Source organism: Peromyscus leucopus, chromosome 8b, assembly GCF_004664715.2.
Source record: "Peromyscus leucopus breed LL Stock chromosome 8b, UCI_PerLeu_2.1, whole genome shotgun sequence".
NCBI lineage: Eukaryota > Metazoa > Chordata > Mammalia > Rodentia > Cricetidae > Peromyscus > Peromyscus leucopus.
Genome location: NC_051086.1, coordinates 57,679,586 through 57,701,332, shown reverse-complemented (window position 1 = coordinate 57,701,332; position 21,747 = coordinate 57,679,586). Strand labels below are relative to the sequence as shown.

The window sequence follows — 21,747 nt, the reverse complement described above, 5'->3', positions numbered from 1 at the left end:
ATGGTTATGGCTTCGACCACATTCCTGAACTCAACCAACCATAGATTCAACCTATTTGAAAACACACAGACACACACAGACACAGACATAGACACACACACACACACACACACACACACACACACACACACACACACGCCACACACACACAGTCTGACTGCTTATGTGCAGATTTTTTCCCCATTCTTCCTTAACTCCATACATTTGCCCTGTGTTAGGCATTATAGGTAGAGACGTCTTAAAGTGGATGGGAAGGAACTGGAGAGATGGCCCAGTGATCATGAAGACTGGTTGCTGCTCCAGAGGAGGTGGGCTTGGTTCCTGGCACTCATTTGATAGGTCATAACTGCAGCACTAATTTCAGGGGATTTGATGCCCTTTTCTGCCATCCACACACCAGGCATGCACATGGTTCTTAAACACGCAGGCAAAATACCCACACACATGAAATAGTAAAACATTCAAAAAGTGGATGAGAGGATGTGCCCAGGTTCTATGCAAATGAGCAGACAGTTTTTCTGAGGGCCTGTAGGGTAGGAATGCACCCTGGAAGCCACAAGGAGATGGCGAGGCAGTCCCTGCTCCGAGTGCCTACAGCCTGGTATGTAAATAGACCCAGTTCTGGAAGGATCTGCCTGGAAGGCTTCTTCATGCCTTTCCCTGGGGCACCCATCCAGGAGTTCTCTCCACAAATAGTCTCCAGATGTTCCAAGAAGCCAGGTGATTTGTGGGGCTGAACTGGTGTATGCCAGAGGCCAGCAGAGCTGAGGCCATGTGTCCCCCTGAGTCCTGAGGCTGTGACCAGCTCCTTTGGTGGGAAGAGGGTCTGCGATTGCCTCCTGTGCCTGCACTGAGTTCCTTGATTAGGGGAACTAATCTAAGCTTTGCCTGTTTGCTTGGATAACTTTTTGGCTGGCCTAGGAGTGGCCTCTTCCTGTCATCAGTTGGTCTTGCAAACTGGGGCACAGAGTGGATCTGGGAGGGGGAGACAGAGGCCCTGGGCAGGGATCCTTCATTCTCAGTGGCTGCCTGCTGAGGCTGCCTCCAGTGCCCCTGGGGGAGAAGAACCCTGCCTCTAGGGCAGACCCTTCAGCGTTATTGACGTTGATGTATCATGTTGTCACTTAAGTGACCAGGGCATCTAGAAATGATTCAGCAGGAAGGCCCCAAATGGCAGTCTTTTCTTAGCCCTGATTCCCTGTGGCAGGTGCGGGGTCTGCTTTCTGGGGCCTGACCCTGCAGTGTGACATGTCACTTCAGAAAAACAGAAAGCAGATGTGGCAGGGCCCCCACCCCCACCTAGGCTACTTTATTAACTGCCCCTGGGTCCTCTGAAAAAAAAAAAAACTTTCCCTTATGAGTATCTATTAATATTTACAACAGAAATGTGAAGATGGACCAGCGAACTGGCAAGGTGGCTTGGCAGGTAAAGATGCTTACTGCCACACCCGACCGAGGACCCCGAGTTTGTGTTCAGGGATGACATGATGACATGAAAGCAGCGACTCTCCCAAGGTCTCCTTTTACTGCTGCCTGGACCATGGTGCATGGATGCCCTCTTCTACAATAAACACATGTACAGAAACTAAAAGACGATGTAAAGGTCAGAAATAGAATGGTAGCCACCAGGGCCTCACCCTATCAGGCAAATAATGCTTTCCTCCAGTGGTTCTCAACCTTCCTGATGCGTGACCCTTTAATATAGCTCTTCATGTTGTGGTGACCCCCAACCAAAAAATTATTTTTGTTGCTACTTCATAACTATAATTTTGTTACTGTTATGAATTGTTATAAATACCTGGTATGTGACCCCTGTGAAAAGGTTGTTCGACCGCCAGGTTGAGAATCACATTTTACTACAAGCTACATCCTCTCTCTGCCCTTATGGTTTTGAGACAAGTCTCACTCTGAAGCTCAGTCTGGGCTTAAAATCACAGTATTCCAGATGTTGTCTCCTAAGTGAAGTGCAGGGGTTATGGGGCTCAAACTCAAAGTCTTCCAGATGTTGTCTCCTAAGTGAAGTGCAGGGCTTCTGCGCCTTGAAAAGACTTTTGATAGGCATTTAACAAATGGAAAAGTACCATTCCCAGGCTGTTGAGATGGCTCAGCGGTTAAGAGCACTGGCTGCTCTTGCAGAGGACCCAGGTTTGATTTCCAGCACCCACATGGCAGCTCACAGCCATCTGTGTCTTCTTACTTCTGCAGGCACCAGGGACCCACATGCTCACATATCCACGCAGGCGAGACACTCATATTCATAATAGTGAAGTAATTTAAAAAGAATATTCTCTTAAAACAAGATATGGGGTGTGGTTATGCATGTCTTTTTAGTTCATCCCAGCTCGCTAGAGGAAGAGGCAGGTAGATCTCTGTGTGCTCCAGGTCACCCTCGTCTATATAGTAAGACCCTGTCTCAAAACAAGGAAGAAAAAAAAAGATGGAAAAGGTGATTTCTATCCCAGGTCCTTCCCTAAGCAGCATTGCTTTGAACCTCAAGGTTGTCTAGGAAGGTGTCCCTAAGGCATTTGAGCTACCCTTCTCTGGACAGAGGGGTTAATGAATGACCCCGGAGCTCTAGCAGACCAGGGCAGAGGGGAGTCCATTAAGATCCATCTTCTACTGTCCTTTCAAGTCCCAGATCTGCCACCTATTTACTGTGGCAGTTAGGCTCTGGGAGCCTTGGTTTCTTCTATAAAGTGGGAGAATAATTTTCTGTCTGTGCCATAGGCTGTTGAAAAGATCAAATGAAATAGTATACTCAAAGCCTTGAACACAGTGGTAGGTAATGTTAGCTGATGGGGGATAGGGAAGGTACTCTTGTTATCTCTGCAGTTGGCTATGGAGAGGAGGAAGTTAAGGAGAGACTTGAGGTTAATAACAGTTCACATTGGCAGGGAAGGGGGGTGAACTCTGCCTTATACTGTTGCACTTGACTGAGGCAGTGGTAGTGGGCAGACCATTTACCGTGGGGGTTGGATTCCACGTAGTCCCCTAGCTGTCAGTACCATTCATTCCCACTTCATTCAGTACCAGGTATCGTGCTGGGGGCAGACAGTGCTTGGGATCCCCATGATAGACGAGCTGAAGGGCAAGGCAGGGGCCTCCAATGTGGCTCTTTGCTTATCGTCTTGAGTCTTGTTTATCCAGTGGTGGTCTAGTCTGCCAAACCTTTTCCTTAACACTCCAGCCATAGAGTATGGCAAGATCTTCTGGAGCCCCTGCAGGCTCTCATTATTCCTTCCCTAGAAAGGAAGAGGTCAGTGCTGGAAGAGGCAGAGCTTTGCTCTCTCTAGATTTGACTTGTGGGTGGTGGCTCTGAGCGTGTTATTAAGCTGAGATGGCAGTCCTTGTCACTCTAAAGGCTGAGTTTTCTTTTCTTTCTTTTTTTTTTCTTTCTTTCTTTTTTTTTTTTCTTTTTTTTTTTTTTTTTTTTTTTTTTTTTTTTTTTTTTTTTTTTTTTTTTTTTTTTTTTTTCTTTCTTTTTTTTTTTTGAGATAGTGTTTCTCTGTGTAGTTTTGGTGCCTGTCCTGGATCTTGCTCTGTAGACCAGGCTGGCCTTGAACTCACAGAGATCCGCCTGCCTCTGCCTCCCGGGTGCTGAGATTAAAGGCATGCGCCACCACAGCCCAGCTAGGCTGAGTTTTCAGTGCTTGGTTTCTTGGTCCTGGGTGCAGCCCCTCGACCTTGACATGTGTCTGCCAGTGACGTACCGTGACCACAGTAAAGAAAGGCAGACAAGAGCATGGGCCTCATGCTCTGTCTCAGGACTGGGAAACAACTTAAGCATCCCTCTAAGAAGTGAAAGTTTCACAGATGAGGAATAACTTGTCAATGGACTAGACTAGACATGGTCACCTTGAAGTGCTGAGTTATCATCATGTGACTGTTTTTAGTTTCAGCCAGTGATGGAAACCCCTAATTTGAAGTCACTGGTTCAGAAGAGTTAAGATTTGGGAGATGGTTTTAGAGCGGAGTGGAGTGATGGTGTGGTCGAGACACAGACCCCCTCAACACACAGTATCCCAGTACATCAATTTTTGGTCCATTCAGTAGTCTATGTTTACTTATTGTGACAGTGTAAATATTGTTAGCAAACCACAGAACAAACTACAATGAAATTTCCTTTTATGGGTAACTTTTTATTTTTCTTAGAACTAAGGATTAATTCATGTTTCTGGGTTCTAAAATAACAAAGTTTTCTATGTGTTTGCCTTTGTTTTATCATCATAATTTATTCAATTATAATTCTTTTATTAGTTGTTCCCTTAAAAGCTTGCACCTACTAGATACTCTACATATTTTTTTTTCCAGCAAGGGATGTTATTTCTAGAACCTTTTGTCCTTGAAGTGATGGTTGCTTTTCAATAATAAAGCCTCCCAAGAAAGGAGATAAGAAATTTTCGGAGCTCTTGTTCCAAAAAAGATGTTTTAGAATGTCGTTATTCAACTCCCATATTTGGTTGATAGCCTGGGTATAAAATTTTATAATCAAATCATTTTGAAAAGTTTTATATCCTTATATTCTAAAGTTGTCATTGTAAAGTTAGATGACATATATTCATATTCTTCTGCATAGATATTTATTCCCTGGAGACACTGGGTTTTTATTTATCCACATGTCCTGAGTCTTTGGGTAGATCTTGTGTCATCATTGTCCTGGGCACTTGGACTGAGAGACTTAGGACCCTCAGCCCTGGGAGGTGTTCTTGCTTTGTGTCTCTGATAATTTTCTCCTGTTATGGTAGAATAATCATTTTACTGTGCTCATCTTCTGTGGTCTGGGGACTCCACTAGGGCACACTGAAGATGCATGCTGGTGCCAGTCTCTGCTTTCTTTTCTTTTTTTCTTTTCTCATTTTTGTTTTTTTGAGACAGTGTTTCTTTGTGTAGCCCAGGCCACCCTGGAACTCACTCTGTAGACCAGGCTGGCCTCGAACTCAGGGATCCACCTGCCTCTGCTTCCAAAGTGCTGGGATTAAAGGCGTGTGCCACCACTACCCAGCTGCCAGTCTACTTTCACTATGTCTGGAACCTCGTCTTTCTGGCTCAGGCATTGGAGGTAGCTGGGATGCTCCATTGAGGACTTATGTCAGAGGCTTTGGCTCTGACTCAGTTCCCAGGTTCTCATCCTTGTGGCATCTGCTGGGCCTAAAATGACCCAGATAGTTTCTTCCTGTACCAGGGACTAAGGCGTTTGGAGCATCTGGGAATTGGCCAGTGTGTGTGTCTCTGCATACAACCTCTCTGTGTGGAGTGGCTGAGCAGGGCAGTCTCACGTGTCAGCCCTCACCTGCTGGCTAGCTTTCCCTAGAGTAAATGTTCCTAGAGATCAAGGTGGAAGCTTTGAGAATTCCTGTGACTCAGCCATGGAAGTTAAGTAATGGTATTTCAGTTCCATTGTCTTGGTCAAAATTTAAACAAGGGGCATCCAAGGGCATCATTATCAAGAGATGTGCCTCATCAGGAGATCAACTCTGGCCACTGTTCCCAGGCCTTCTTCTTCTTTTTTTTTTTAAATTATTATTATCTCTTTCTCTGGAACTCATTAGTCAAATATTAGATCCTCTGGTATTTTCATTCTCCCTTCCTTATTCTCTTCTCCGCTCCCCTCCTCCCCATATGCTAGGGCTAGGTAAATGCTCTACTACTAAACTACAACCTCCAGTCCCCCATTATTTTACTGCTCCCCATGACCCCTTTTCTTGTGCCCTGACCATTCCATTTCTATAACATTTTCTCCATGTGTCACGGATACAAAAATCTTGTCTTACCTCTCTGAGGATATTAATTCCTGGTGGTTTTTGAAGGTCCCTCTGCTTCCGCCCATTGTTTGTTTCCTTAAGGTTCCTCTTGTTTATTTTGGCACCATGTTAGAGATTTCCTCAGGTCCTCCTCGCTTTCTCTCTGTGTCCAAGAGTGAGATGCTAGGAAGCAAAGCTTCCTGGGGGAACGTCGGCTCGCGGCCTCGGGCCTTCCTGCACAGTAATGGGGTGATAGTGGTTGTTCGCAAGCTGATCTACCCATTAGAGAAACCTACCTTTTCTCAATGATAGTTCACTTTCCCACTGTGGTAGGGGTGGGGTGGGGATCATCGGGCTAGTGGGGAAGAGACTGGGGGAGGGGCTCCAGCTGACTCAGCCTTTCTAGTATCTATGGTCTCTCTCCATCTTTTGGTTCTACATCTTAGGTGCAGGGCTGGTACCTTCCCGGGTTTCTCTGGGGGTGAGGCATCCTCTCTTTTCAGTTACATCTTTCTTAAGATGGCCATCTTGCACCCATTGCCCATCTTCTGAGCACCCTTTCTTTCCTAGGCCAGATCTTCCTCTTCTGTTACATTTATTTTAGCCATTCAGACCTTTTTCTTGCTGTTTTCCGGGGGTTTGGAAGATGTGAGATAAATGCATGTGGTCAGTCTGACATGTCCATTACAGAAGTCTGAGCAGAAGATATCTCTATTTCCTAACGGAAGTGAAGGCACATACTTATCACTACTTACAAGTGATACTTCATTGTGATAAATGTCATACACGCAGACTGAGTGAATCATAAAATGAACACTCCTACCCTTTGCTTCCAGGTTAAGAAATGCTTGCCAGCTGGGGAAAATGCTGATATCCTGGTCCTTTTTGTGCTTTTGTGCTTTTGCGCTGGAGTCTGAAGCTGTCTGTGACCTTGTGAGCTGGCTGCCTTTGCGCGGACCGTGACGCAGTTCTCAGCTGAGGCCAGGTAGTGGCAAACAGAGGCGCTAACCACGTGAGGAAAGCTGCTCCGCTGGCACTTTGCAAACGATGTGGCCAGGGCTGCGGGGCACAGGTGCAGCTGGGTAGGGATGTCTTAAGGGCCAGGGAAATGGAGCTCTGGTCTAGCAGGTGACTTGCCTGCTGTGCCCTCCTTGGTACTTGGCCTCCTCACTGTTCCCTTTGCTTTTATAGCCCCACCGTGCCTCCTGGGGCCTCCTCTCCTCTCATGGTCCCTTCCTCTACCTCTGTGCTTCTGGACTCTGCTTCTGGCGAGGGTCCGGTGCTTTCTTCATCCCACCGTGTCTGAAGCAATTGCCTTATCATCTGCCTTTTGCAAACTCGTCTTCCTTGTTCCTGCATCAGGGTCAAAGCAGCCATTAGGCATATTTCTGAGAACCGGCTCTTTTGCTGTGTAACTGTCTTCTCCCCTACCTGCAGCTGCCCAGCCCTCTTAGCTCTGCCCTGTAACGTCTTAGGAGTCAGATGCTTTCGTTCCCTTGGCCATGAGCACAGTCTGCTCCTCCCATTTCCTTCCTCTCTGCCTCCAGCCTTCTTCTCTGCTGCCCCGAAATTCACTCCTTGGAGACAGGCAGAACACCCAGACCCTGCTTTGGAGACCAGCCAGGTAGAGCTAAGATTATGTGTTCCCCTACTCTGCTCTCCTTAGACCCCCCCTTCCCTGTTCCCGTCACATTCTTCAAAGTTTCCCTTTAACTGGCTCTGTTTTGCTTTAATGGACCCGCTCTTGAAGGCAACTTTGAGCCATGACCATAAAAGGACAACCAGCATGGCCTAGCTCCGAATAGGTTCCTGTAAAAGCCGGGAGTGTCGCAATGCAGACTGTCCCACACGATCTCGGGAGCCAGCGGGGTTGCATGCACCCCATGCAGGGAAGCAGTGTGACACGGAAGTCCCCCTTTTGCTGGTGGTGGTCAGGGTCATGGACTCTGGAGCCAGACTACCCTAGTTCAAGGCTTGCTCTGCGACTTTCCAGTAACATGACCGTGGGCAAGTTACTTAACCTCTCTGAGCCTCAGTTTCCCCATCAGCACAATGGAGCCGATAATATTTCCTCCAAAGGACGTTGGTGAGTAGTTAATGAGAAGCCCTGGTGGATTGCTGGTGTCAGCCTTTGGAAGACGGCTGTCGCTTCCTCTCTGATACCTCAGCTTATCTCCCAGTAGGCTCTCTCTTCCCTGGACCTCATGGAACTTCGTTACGTATCTCTGTTTCCTTTATGTGGGTGGAGAGTGCCACTAGGATGGTTTGTGTTTTTCACGTCTGCCTGGATCATCTTGGATACTTGGAAATAACCCAGACGTCCTGACTATGCAGAGGCAGCCTGCCTTGATTGCCAAAACTCAAGCTTCGAGGGCTGGAGAGGGCGCAAGCTGCTGCTCCCCCTCACCCCCTCAGTGGCACACAGGCCCGGCTGAGATGCATTTCTCACGGTGAACGAAAAGAGCAGTGCGGCTGGTGTCAGAGAACTGGGATGCAGAGCCTACCCCTCTCACACCCATGCTGTGACTTGAGGTCCTCACTGGACCCCTGGAGCTCCCGCCTGCTCATGTGCGTGCGCAGTAATGCTTTGGTCAGCCCTGGGAGCTGCTTCTTCAGCAAAGGCTCACCTTTGCAGGGAGTGATGACTTGCCTATGTGGGTACCCCATGGGCGGTGGTGGGGGGCTCACAGCTGGCTCTCCATGCCTCATTGGTCCTGTTGTGTCTTGTGCCTTCTGGCTGCTCCTTTTCTTACCCTTGTCCCAGTTTAGGGCTTCAAGGTTCTTCAGGAAAGGGCAGAGCCATCTGTAACCCACACGTCTGAAGAGTTGCTGCTGCCGCCTGACCTTGAGCAGGCTTCCCCAGGTTCCCAGGTTGCTGCCTGAGTGTGGCCTTTAGTTGAGTCCATGCCTACCATATCTAACTACCTCCTGTGCAGCCCTGGGCCTCTTTCTCCCCAGCCTGGGCCTTTGCTGTTTGTCCACACCTTATGGGAACCTGTGAACTCCATTCGCTCCCTCTTCCTCTCTTCCTTTCCACAGGGCCCCGCTGTTCAGTAGGTGCTTTGTAAATGCCTGTCGATAAATGTGTAGTACTTCCTGACATATTTTCTGGGATTGTGGCCTCCCATTTCTGGCATGCTCAGTCTGAGCTGACTTCTTGTAGAAGAAGATGAGGGAGGCAACTCCGTTATTCTCGGACTATAGTAATTAAGCTATCAGGTGACATATAGGTTTCTCCCTCGTGCTGCTGGTCTCTGTATCCATGAACCATGGAATTGAATTGGGCTGGGGTTTGCCGTTGGGGAGAGATTCAAGTCACCAAAGGTCCATCGTTGTGCTTTAGATCTCTGTGGTGACCTTTGAGGATGAGATGGAAGACCTAGGTCAACTCTGCTGGGTGCCAGTATGTGAGCAATACCTGTCCCATCCTGTAGGGTTCATCAAGAGGGCTTCCTCCACCATACCCTCTCATTCCCCGATCTCCTGCTGCTGCCTTCTCCACACTGTTAGTTCTTCGGGGGTCCTGCCTTCTTCTACATGGGCCCCAGCATATCAGGACGGATGTAAATGCCTGGCCACTGTGCACACTCATGGTATCTGTTCCCACCCCCCCATCTTCTACCAGGGTAGCAGTGGGGATCTCACATCCAGCCTTCTAGACTCAGGAGCACCCACATCCAAGTTACCCAGATTTTATATTTGTTCCTGCCTCTCTCCACCTCTGCTCTCTGATGGGCTTCCTGCTCCTTCTCCATCAGACTTACTGCTTCCAGTTGGGGCAACAGCCATCATCTATTGTGTTTCTGCTGCACACACCCAGGCACCGTGTTGAGGGCTTTCCAAGCCTTTTTGAAAATGTCAGGCGCGGGAGACTAGCATCACTTCAGATGAGGAAGCTGAGAGGCAGAGAGGGGAAATAAACTGACCACATAGCTAGTCAGTGCTGATGCTGGGAGTCAAGTCCAGGCCTGTCAGACACTCATACTGGTGCTTATGAACTTCCTGTCTCCCTCCCTCAGGGCTGGAGCCTGACTCTCAACTTGTAGTTAGCATGGTCTTTTGAAGACTTCGCTTCCCACCCATGATGATATCCCGGCATGTCTGGATGCTGGGATGAGGGCTGAGTGAGCATGCTGCTGAGTCCTGGGTCTCTGCACGTGGCCCGGCAGGTAGCTGCTGCTGCTGCTTCTTCTTCTCCTCCTCCTTCCTCTTCCTCTTCCCTCCCCTTCTTCTTTTTGAGACAGGGTTTCTCTGTGTCGCCCTGACTGTCCTGGAACTTGGCCAGGCTGGCCTCAAACTCACAGAGATCCTCCTGCCTCTGCCTCTTGAGTGCTGTGATTCAAGTTGTGCGCCACTACGCCTGACTTCTGGTAGACTTCTTTGAGCATGAACCCTCAGCCTCCACTTCCTAGTCCCTGCTGTCTGTGCTCTGCCCAGCCTGTCCAGTGACCACATGATTCTCTGCTCCCACGAAGTCTATTCCTGTAGAGGGAACAGGAGTCGAGAGTCAGCTCACCCATTCTATCTGCTCTGCAAAGGAGTGAGCAAAGACACCAAGAGGTGGAGGGTGCTGTTCCCCGGGACCAGAGCTCAGCTTGACTTCTAAGCCACCTCTCCCTCCCCTGTCTGTTTCTCAGGCTGGGTTCTCTTAGAGCATTTGAATTTCGTTCTCGTTTTTTAGGCCATCGTTTCTGGTCTAGTTGGCTCTGTAGGGTGGGACACGTGACAAGTTGTGGCTCGAACATCTCTCCGAATGCATGACTGAGCTGCAGGTGCTTGAGAGTGCTGACTGTGGGAAAGGAAGGGTCCTGCACCCTGTGTGTTCACCACCTCTGCCGCAAAGCAAGGGCACACTCATCACTTGGGGCCTAGTGGACCCAAAGGCAGCTGGAGAGGAACTTAAGCAGCAGGAACCTCCGGCTCCCTTTGGCTTGTTCCTTTTTCACAAATGGAGATGTAATTCATATACCATGAAATTCACCCTTGGAAAGTCTGTGGAGTTCTCTCTAGGCTTCACGACACTCACAGGGTTGTGCGATCACGACGGCGGTCTAGTTCTAGAACATTTTAACCACTCCTTAGCTGTGCCCCCTTTGCCCTCCTCCTTCAGTATCTTGGCAGCTACTGATCTGCATTCTGGCTTTGGGTTTGCCAGTTCTGGGACTTCTCATGGAAAGGGAGTCATCTAGAGCAGTGGTTCTCAACCATTCTAATGTTGTGACCCTTTAATACAGTTTCTCATGTGTGGTGACCCCAACCGTAAAATGATTTTTATTGCTACTTTATAACTGTAATTTTGTTACTGTTATGAATCATAATGTAAATATCCGTGTTTTCTGATGTTCTTAGGTACCCTGGCTGTTCGACCCCAAAGGGGTCACGACCCATAGGCTGAGAACCACTGATCTAGCGTGTGTGTGTGTGTGTGTGTGTGTGTGTGTGTGTGTTGTGTGTGTGTGTCTCTCTCTTTGACTGGCTGTTTTCACTTAGCGTTATGCTTTCAGGGTTCATCTGTATGTCCACATCTCCTTCCTGTTTATGGTGGAACAATATTCCATTTTATAGACCGCTTGCATTTGGCCCATCACTCATTGGCTGGGGCACTTGGGTCATTTCTGCCTTTTGCTCCTGTGATTCGTGTTTTACATCCCTTTTTGTTTTGTTTTCTTGAGAAGCAAGTCAAAGCCTACAGCTGTCTGGATTTCTCCAGTCTGGCTAATTTGGAAAGCAGTAAAGTGCCTGTGGGTGGCTGGGGAGCTGGGGTGGTGGGAGAGGAAGGTTTGTGAGAACTCTGCCTTGCACCTGGCCCCAGGGCCATGAGTTACTAGGTGGGTATTTTCTTGCTGTTGATTATTAACCAGTGGGTGGTTATGATCCTGAGAGCAAATCTCCAGGGACCAGGACTGTTGCTTATTTGAGATGATAGAAATGCTTTTCAAGACATTTAAACAGCCTGGCTCCTTGCTTCTCTTTCTCCACTTGGAGGTTAGATCACCACATTGTTTTATTTATTTATTGATTGATATTTAGCTTTGGAGCCTTTCCTGGGACTCACTCTGTAGACCAGGCTGGCCTCGAACTCACAGAGATCTGCCTGGCTCTTCCTCCCGAGTGCTGGGGTTAAAGATGTGTACTACCACTTCCCGGCAGGGTTTTTTAAAATTTTTGTATTTATTAAGTGCGCTCCAGTGCACGCACCTCTTTTGTGTGTGTGTGTGTGTGTGTGTGTGTGTGTGTGTGTGTGTGCGGCATTGGTGTGTGTGCATTGGTGTGTGTGTGCATTGATGTGCCCACATGCCACAGTGTGCAGGTGGAAATCAGAGGACAACTTGTGGGAGTCAGTTCTTTCCTTCTACCATGTGGGGCTTGGAGGTTGAACCCAGGTCATCAGGCTTCTGTGGCTTTGCCCACTGAGCCATCTTACTGCTCCCAGATCATCATTTTATGAATCATATTGCTACCCTAGTCCAGATTTGTGCAGAGCTTTATTTTCTTATTCCCCAGCACTGCTTTTAGTTCCTCAGAACATCACTACTCCTGTGTCTGCAGTTGAAGGCACCGAGGCAGAGAGGCGAGGTCCTGTGGCAGGAAGGACCAAACTTGAACCCAGGACTCCCTTGATTCTAACTGTAGGACGCTGCATAGTGGTGTGCAAAAGACCGAGTGCTGTTGCAAGAGGCCCAGGTCACAGCCTTTTGAGGGTAGAGACACCACGGACCCTGGATGCTGAGGTGCCATCGTAGTGACCTCCCAAGGGCCCAGCTTTACCTAGGTGCATCCACTTCTGCTCTAGGACGCTCTGTTCTAATCTGCCTAGACTGCATTTTGCTAAAGCCAGGTGGGGCCTCTTCTGGCCACCCTGCACCCTCCCCTCTGCCCTGGGATCCCCTGTGCTTCTAGGAGCCAGTCTCAGAGTGGAGAAGCTTTAGCCCCTTTGGCTCTGCAGCAGCAGAGATGCTGAGTGGGCAGTGCCCCCGGGTGACCTGCCCGTTCAGTGTCTGCAGGCCTCTCTATTTCAGCTGAGAGGAGAATCTTCCTCCTCGCCCCCCTGCCTTCTCTCCAGCTTCCTCTTCCCTTCTCCTCTCCACCACCTGTCCCTGTCACAAGCACCTTCCTTTATGTGTTTCCTGGATAAATGTGGGGCTCTGTGTCCTTACAGCATGTTCGTGTTTGTCTGGGTCAGTGGGAGGGGCAATTTCCCCTCCAGAATCACGACACTGTGGATCACAAGAAACCTGTTACTTCTGCTAATGATTTACCTTCTGCTTCTAACAAATGAGAGTGGTCAAGGTTATCCCTGGATAGAATCACACCAGTTTCACCTCCTCATGTGTGATGTGTTTGTTGAGGGAGAGAGAAAGAGCAGGAACTGTACTGCACGTGAAGCTCTCACCTTATCTTATCTTGGTGCCAGCTGGTGGCTAGGTCTGGCCTGGGGGTGGCAATAGCTCGCATGTAAATGTCATTGTCATGAGGGCTGGGGCAGGACAAGGTCGGGCTCAGCTGATCAGAGTAGGGGGTGGGGTCGTGGTCGAAGCTGGGAGTTCACCTTCTTCATTCTGATCTTTCCATCACAAGGGCAAGGGTGGAGGTGAGAGCCTGGGCTGTGTTGTTACTTTCCCAGGGCTGCTGGTACCAGGTGCTAGATCTGGCTAGAGGCAACAGACATGTCCTTTCTCAGTTCTGGAAGTTGGGACTCCAACAAGATGTCTGTAGAAACACACTCACTTGGTGACCGTGGGAAGAGTCCTCCGACTCTTCCAGTTCCTGGTGGTTGGTGCAATCTGTAGCATTCCTCCCCGGCAGCCACATCACCTTACCGTCTAAGTCCATCATGCCCTGGTGGAGACGTGGGTCTGTAACTTTACAGTTGCCTTCTCTTCTTACACGGCCACTGTGGGGCGTGTTAAAGGTTCATCTCGATCACATCTGCAGAGACTCTGTTTTCAAATAAGGCCCCACTCATAGGTGTTGCAGATTGAGATGTCAACAGTTTTTTTTTTTTTTTTTTAAAGATTTATTTGTGTATACAATGTTCTGTCTGCATGTATGCCTGAAGGCCAGAAGAGGGCGCCAGATCTCATTACAGGTGGTTGTGAGCCACCATGTGGATGCTGGGAATTGAACTCAGGACCTCTGAAAGAGCAGTCAGTGCTCTTAACCTCTGAGTCATCTCTCCAGCCCGAGGGGACACAGTTTAACTGTCAATAGACATTTAGCTCTTAAATTGGAGGAAGGGATGGAGCCAAGAAGGTGCCAAGAGGGATGGCGAGTGTGCCTCTATTGTGGGTGTACTTGAAGCCATCTATCTACCAAGGCGTGGCTGGAAGTTCTCGGTTGAGCCCAGAGCAGCCTGTGTTCTCTCATGGGGGATTTGCCTCTTCTCCATTCTCTGCCAGCCTCCCAGCTCCCTTATCTTTATCTTGGGGTACCCGAGTGTGGTATTTCCCACCCTAGACCAACCTTCTTCCTTCTTCCCCTTTCTGGCTCTCAGGGGACAGGCCCATGAGAGGAGCAGTGGCTGCTTGAAAGAGGAATGAGTGGCAGAGGGAGAGGCACAGGGCAGAGGCTGTGCTGGGCCAGCTTCATCAGGAGGCAGGTGAGGGCAGGGCCGAGTTACATATGGAAAAGGAGGCTGGTAGCTTGTGTTGAGAGGCAGACAAAGCTCCTGCATTCGTGGTGTGTGTGTGTGTGTGTGTGTGTGTGTGTGTGTGTGTGTGTGTGTGTACCCGCACATTGCTGAATATTGTCCTTTCTGGTTCTTGGGGCCAATCACAGTCTGGACTAGGAGGGAGGAGACTGCTCCCACTTAAATCCTCTTACAGAGATGCAGGAAGAAGTAAGGACACAGGCAGATGGGGGAGAGAAAGGGAGCTGGCCGGGGCTGAGGTTAGTAGAGTCATGTGGATCCTGAGCCAAGCCAGATGTTCACCAGCCTCCCTGTCTGGCTGCTTAGAGGACAGAGCGGGTGGCTGGCTGCAAAAAAGCAAAGGTCTCTGTGATAGACAGCATGGCCCTGTCCCTAGCCAGGTTTCTCAAGAAGTGTCATTAGACCGTCTTGGCCTCTGATCTTGGGGAGCCGGTGTGAGACTGTATTTGGGCTCAAGGGTTGGGATTTCTCTCTGGAAAGTTGGGGAGTATGGCTCTAGAGGATGTGGGTTTCCTTCATGAAGCAATCTGGATTGGGGCTGTCCTTACTACTGGCAGGCCATGAGCTGAGAAGAGGTACAGAGTGTTCCCTCCAGTGGGGAATGGTGGGTCTTGGTCATTTAACACAGACATGGGCGATGGGCTGCCTGTTGGTCTTCAGGGTGGGGCTCCTGTGAAGCTAGGAGCTTTAACGGCCCAGTTTGGATCTTTGTAGGCTCTCAGGATTACTGTCTTGACTTGCCATTCCTCCCCTCCAGGGCATATCAGAGTCCGTGGCCCACTGGGGAATCCCCATCTCTGCCCAGATGGCCCTGTTGCGTAACTCGCTGTGGCGAGTTCTCCCAGCCTAAGCAGTCTGCCTGGTGATGGGACAGCAAACAAGCTCTCCCTGGTCACCAGCAAGGGCCAGATGGGAAGTGGGGAGTATGTGAGAGGAGCGTTTCCATGGTGACTCAACTCTGTTTAGCTGCCTCAAACCTGGTCCTACCCCACATGGACTAAAATAAGTTTTACCTGCAGCTTCCACAGCAGCAGCCCTGTCCTCCCAAGGTTGGGTCTGTGGCCAGGGTGTGTGTGTATGTGTGTGCGCGCGTGTGCATGCGCGTGCAGGCGTGTGTGTGTGTGTGTGTGTGTGTGTGTGTGTGTGTGTGTGTGTGTAGTGCATGTCCAAATGGACAGAAGCACCCATGGGAAAGTGAATTCCACATGATGACCCCTTCCCCCATCTCCCTCTGAGTCTAGGCCTGTGTCTTTTAGAACTGGTAGTTCTGAGACTTTGGGTACATCCGAACCATGTGAGAAGCTAGGTAAAGCAGGTTCTTGGGGTCCATCCTTGGAGATTCTGGCAGGCCCCTGAGGACTCACAGGTCCTGATGGACCAGGGCCTGCCCTTGCCACAGTCCTTCTTTGGATGTTAGTCCATTCCAGTGAAGAAATGCAGTCAACTTCAGTTTTCTGCATCATCTGCTACGTCTTCAGGCTCAGCTACCCCTAGATCTCAGAGGGAAGGTTCAAGACAGCCCTTGTTCACAGCTTCTGTGTCCTTTGGTCTCTTTGCAGGAAGCAGGAGCTGGCCAACAGCTCGGATGTGACCCTCCCAGATCGGCCACTGTCCCCTCCGCTCACTGCACCCCCAACCATGAAGGTAAGAGGCTCAGAGCCAGGAAGTGGGAGGGAGGGGATGCCTGGGAGCATCATGTGGCCTTGAGGTTGTTTTAGCTTCCTGTCCATCGACTTCTGTCCCCGTGCGGCCATGGAGGTTCCAACGCTTCGGAAGACCGTGTTAAGTCAGGTGGAGTGGAAGAACAGTATGGCTGACGTGGCGTCTGTGTCAAGGGGCAGTGAAGAAACAGACCGGGCCGCAGTGGGGTTGGCAGGATGCTGGAGTGAGAAGCCGTGTGGAATGGTGGGATTGAGAACAGGGAGTCCACATGGGATAAAGTAGAGGGGACAGAAGGTGGCTGGGTATTAAAGACACTGCCATCCGACATAGGCGGGGGCTAGGAGGGCCCTCTAGGACTTGGAGAGCATTTGAATGCCAGTCTGCCTGTTTTTGATAGGCCCCTCTAAGATGGCTTTGTTACCCCAGTCTCTGTGGGAAAGCTGCCTGTTTTGGAGAGAACTCTTTCTTTGGTTCCAAGCCTAGGACCTCCCCTTCCCAGAAAGGGGACTTTACCTCCCTTCCATGCCTTTCTGCTTTCGGTCTCCACCTCCAACTTCCATGGGATGACAACCTCACGTTGGCTCAGCTGCGCCTCACCCCCAACGCCACCTACACACTTTGTTGGGTAAAGACTCGATCTGAGGAGGTCTCCTGTTTCCTGTGTCATCTGAAGGGCCCTCAGGGCCTCTTAGTGTGTCGGTCCTGTGGCTCTGCTCTGAGATGATTCACAAGTAGTAATTGGCATCTCTTCCCTGCTGCCTTGGGCGGCTCCCCTTTTCCCTGACACCCCAAAGACAGCAGATAAACTCCATCCCATGGCATGTATCTACCTCACACTGAGCAGCACGGCATTTGTGAGAATATTGACAATGACAGTTGGGGCAGGCATTCAGAGGCAGGTGGGATGTGGGACAGGGCACCAGATGGATGGCACAACTCTTTTCTTGGTGGGAATGCCTGGGCATCCAAAGCCAGCCTAGTCTGGGATAGTATGACCAACTGCTGGGGTTGGTTGGCTGGCACAGAGGAGGATGTGCCAGTCTGAGTTTCAGCCCTTCGGTCTGCAGAGTTGGCCGTGGGAAGATTGTCTCTGCTCATGGACAGCAAGAGTTTACAGGGATAATGAGGAAGCCTAGGAGTCAGAGGGTTCTCTTGGCACGCTCTACGTGCATGACTGTTTAATTCATTCAACACCCAGTGTTTATTTGAGAATTGCATTAGTCAGGACTCTTGGTTGCAAGTGACAGAAACACTATTCACTTATGCTTAGGAACTTTCCCAGGCATGGCCTCATCTGGGGGAGCCTGCCTCTTCCCCTCTCTTCTGTGATGTGTTTCATTCTCTGCTTCAGTGATGGCAGGATCGTGACGGCATCTCCTCTGAGATAAGTAGCTCTCATGGAAAAAGAATAGCTTTTTTGCCAGTAGTTCTGACAGAGTCCCAGGGAGGAAGCCCACTGGCTAGACAAATGGAATGCTGTGATTGGACAGGCTTGAGTCTCATGACCTACCCCAGGGAAACTGAGAGAAGGACCAGGGTGGTTCCTGGAAGGAAAACTGAAGCACCGCTCTAAGAGGGGGAATGGACACAGAGTGGGCAGGGCCCCTTGCAGGGGCTTCTGAACCCATAGGGCCAGTGCTGGGTGGGTGCTTAGTGACCCAGGGATGAAAAAGATACTGAACTCTCTTTTTTTCTTGGAGTTCATAGTCCACCCAGGGAGCCAGAAGTTGAGAAAGGAAAGGCAAGGAAGAGGGGTGGACAGTTAGGGGAGGCGAATGTTCCCAGGGGAAGCCCCATATCCCTCAGGGAGGATAAGGGGGCGGGCCTTGAGGAGATTTTGGAGAGTGACAGACAGGGCTTCTTGGAGGACATGCCATTTCAGCTGGCCCTGAGAGTTGAGGGAGACCTACATCAAGGTAGAGTCATAGTGGCATTCGAGACCCTTGCTACTCAAAGTGAGGTAAAGGGACCAGTCACACTCGCAGTATCGGCGAGCCTCTCAGGAATGCTGAGTCTTGGGCCCTGCTTCAGATTGCCCAATGGCACCTGCACCTGACCAGAGGCACAGAGCAGCTCAGGGATCCCAGAGAGGAGGTGGGAGAAGAGAGAGGAACTGGAAAAGACCATAAGTGCTGGAATATCCTGAGTTAGGGGTGAAGAGTCTAGACCTGAAGGCAGACTCTAGGTCAAGCAGAAGTTTTGCTAAAGATTTTAGATTTTTTTTTCCCAATTAAGGGCACTGGAAGGTGTCGTTTTGTTTTTGTTTTCTTTTAGACAAGGTCTTGCTGTGTAACTCAGACTCTTGGCCCTTCTGGCTTTGGCCTCCCGAGTGCAGAGATCAGAGGTGTCCACCACCCCTGGCTGTGATGGGGCCTGCAAGCATTCACCCTGACTGCTGCGAGGGCCAGAACAGTGTGAACCAGCAGATGTACTGGAGGCTGCTGTTGGAGGACAGGGGAAGAGGGTGGGATTTTCCCCAGGGTACCAGCAGGGTTATTTGGAAGTAGGTGGAGCTCAGAGTTCTCAGGTGATAGGTTGATGAGACAAGGTGATTTGAAGAGAGGAGGCAAGAATGGTCCCGAGGTCTGGAGCTATGGAACTTGGTGCAAGTGTTTTTTTCTGAGGGGGGATAGTTTAGCTGGGAGGAAAAGGGTCAGGTTGTTCATGGTGTGTTCACAGGCTGGGCAGCTGTCTAAGGAGGGTGTGGAGTGGGAAGAGGAGATGTTCTTGGACTGGTATGGTAGAAGAAGCTGCCCATAGACAGGAGGGTATGGAGTGGGAAGAGGAGATGTCCTTGGACTGGTATGGTGGAAGAAGCTGCCCACAGACACAGAGGAAAGAGCACTCTGCAGTGAGGGATGGACAGCTGAGCCGGTTGCCGGGGTGAGGCCAAGTGTGATGTGGACTGCACAGAGGAACACTGTGCAGAGTGGCCTGGTGTTTGCTGGGCTATGACTAAGGCCAGTTCTGGAGAGGTGAGGTGACAGCAGATGGCAGTGCTGAGGAGTGAGTGGAGATGCCGAGCGTCAGGGAGTGGAGACGGATGGGAGACTCTAGTGTGTGGACCTATTGAAAGCAGAGAGCCAAATGGTAGAAGGAGGCTGGGGTGGGGGAGGGAGGAGAAGAGGGAGAGAGAGAGATGAGGGAGAGGTAGAGAGAGAGATGAGAGAGAGGTAGAGAGAGAAATGAGAGGTAGAGATAGAGATGAGGGAGAGGTAGAGAGAGAGATATCAAGGAGTCTGTTGTGCTTTGGCTATTGGAGATGTGAGTTGTCTGGGAGAGAGCCTCAGGCAGGCCCAGAGCAGGCTCTGAATCATCCTCGGTGAACTCTGTGACTCACAATCAGAAGGCATCCCCTACTTCAGACACCATCTTCTGAAAAACTCTTTGAATTCAGCTCAGGAAGTTCCTAGCCTGAGACTTTTGTGTCCAGACTCCAAAGGCAGGGTCAGCTAGGAAAGGAGGGAGCTGGGCTTGCCCTAAAGATTCTGGGTGGGGATCTTGTATGTAGCTGGTCTTGGGGTCTGTTGTCTCTGGTCTCTTTGTGTCTGTCATGGTTTATTCTGTGGCTGTGGTTTGACTCTCTGGCTAGGAAATTTCCCCATTGTATGAAGTTAACTGCTTTCCAGGGATTTAAAACCACAGTGCTCACAGCCGACTGATTTGTTCAGCACAGATGGAGAGTTCCAAGGCTGTTCTCATCCATCACTGCTGCTGATCTTTGCTGGTTTGTCCATCCTGCCAGGGACTGAGCTCCTGGATGACCCTTTCTTGGTCTTTAGGGCCCTTGGCTCCTGACTTAGGGTGGTTGAGTTGTTGTGGACAGCCTGAGACCTCCAGGTTGAAGGAATGTGCTCTGGGCCTTGGTCTGAATCTTTACCTTTTTTTTTTTTTTTAGATTTATTTACTTTTATTAAACATGTATAAGTGTTTTGCCTTCATGTATATCTCTGAGCTATGTGTAGACAATGCCCGTGGAGAGCAGAAGAGGGTGTCTGATCTCCTTGGAACTGGAGTTACAGATGGTTGTGAGCGGCCATGTGGGTGCTGGGGGTTGAACCTGGGTCCTCTGGAAGAGCAGTCTTAACCACTGAACCATCTCTCCAGTCTCTGTCTTATATCTAGGAGATCTTTTCTTGCCTCCCTGGTTTTGTTTCTGTTTCCAGGGTGGTATCAGACAGTCACATTTTTATTTTGAGCTTGTTATTCTTTGACAATTCCACATGCACACACACACTCCCCCATTACCTTCTCTTATCCTCACCCCTGCATGCCCCTTAAGCCTTTTTTTTTCTTTACAGCAAGTCCCCTCTTTCATGTTTTTTTTTTTTTTTTTTGAGACAAGGTCTCTCACTGGCTGAGAACTTGCCAAGTAAGCCAGGTTGGCCGGCCATAGAGCCCCAGGATATTTTATCTATCCAATAGCTTCGTAGCTTGTCTCTGGCTCCCCAGAGTTAAGGTTAAAAGTGCCCACTGCCACACCTGGCTTTCACTTTGTTTATTTATTTAGGTTTTTTTTTGGGTGTGTGCGCGTGTGCGTGCGCACATGTGCCACATCTCAAGTATGGGGGTCAGAGAATAACTTGTAGGAGTTGATTCTCTCATTCTACTATCTGGGCCCCAGGAATTGAATTCAGGTCATTAGGTTTGGCAGCAAGCGCCTTTTCCTGCTGAGCCATAGCTGTTGGCCCCACGCCTGGCTTTTTTAATGGGTTCTGGGCATTGAACTCAAGTCCTGATGCCACACGTCAGCTCCTTTCCTGACTGAACCATCTCCCCAGCCCCTTGAATCCATCTTCTGCCACCCAAGCAGGTGCCTGGAAAGAGAGGCGCTCACCTGGATCCCTTGGTCATGTGACTCAAATGCAGAATACTCCTTTGGTTGATGAGCTTGGGTCAGGAATTGGTGATCCATTTCCTTTATAGATAGGTGGAGTTCCAGACTGGTCCCTCTCTCCCACTGTGCCGCTTGTTCCCCTCGGGGATTTCCTACCTCCAATATGAAGCTGAGAAAAAGCTGAGCAGATGGGCTGAAACAGGAGCCCAGTTCCCAGGCAGAGCCCAAGCCGAGGACGGGCAGGGTAGGCTAGGCATGGGGTGGGAACTGGCTGCCTGGTTGTGCCGTGGATTGCTGCCAGGGCTTTATTCTTCCAGTTTGATTTTCACATCCACAAGGACCGGTAGGCATTCAGCAGACCCCATAGTGTGCCTGGCTTTGTATGGGTCCCCATGGACCACCCAGAAGCATTGGTCCTTGACCCTCAAAGAGCCTCCACCGGGGACCTTAACTTAGCAGAGGAAGCCATATGGCTCAGCATGTGACACGCTCACAGATTAAAAGTGGCTTTTCACTGGGGAGGAGAGGAGAGGAGGAGCTGGAGATAAAGGAGAGGAAGACCCTGGGAAGCAGGTTGGGCTGCCCCCTGGGGAAGGAATTAGGGCTGACCCTCAGGTTCTCTTGAAGAATGTCCTAGAAGCATCTCCTAGATGTTGATTTCTCCGGGGCTTGAGCTAACTATGACCTGAACTGCCAGAGTTGTTTTTGGAGTCCCAGATAGGTTGGTCAGGTGGCTGGTGACCCTTCTTTAGCTTTCCAAGTCCTCCTCATGCAAGTCTGAGACATTCCAGGTCAGATGTTCTCCTTTGTAGATGAAGGTGATGGAAGCTGGGGCTCCCCTGAGAGAGGTGCAGACA

The 21,747-nt window shown here is 50.0% G+C and overlaps 1 protein-coding gene across 8 annotated transcripts in view; it reads left to right on the top strand.

Moving 5' to 3' along the window:
- Rap1gap2 (RAP1 GTPase activating protein 2) overlaps positions 1-21,747 on the top strand; it is a 227,036-nt gene that overhangs the window by 107,945 nt on the left and 97,344 nt on the right. For 5 of the 8 annotated variants that reach the window (XM_028866705.2, XM_028866703.2, XM_028866702.2 and 2 more), the window contains one exon: positions 15,951-16,035. In XM_028866705.2, the coding sequence (XP_028722538.1) occupies positions 15,951-16,035 (85 nt within the window). Of the gene's footprint in view, positions 1-7,225; positions 7,366-7,558; positions 7,828-15,950; positions 16,036-21,747 lie in introns of those variants that run through there. The other 3 variants (XR_003734214.1, XM_028866699.1, XM_028866700.2) reach the window with 2 other exon arrangements.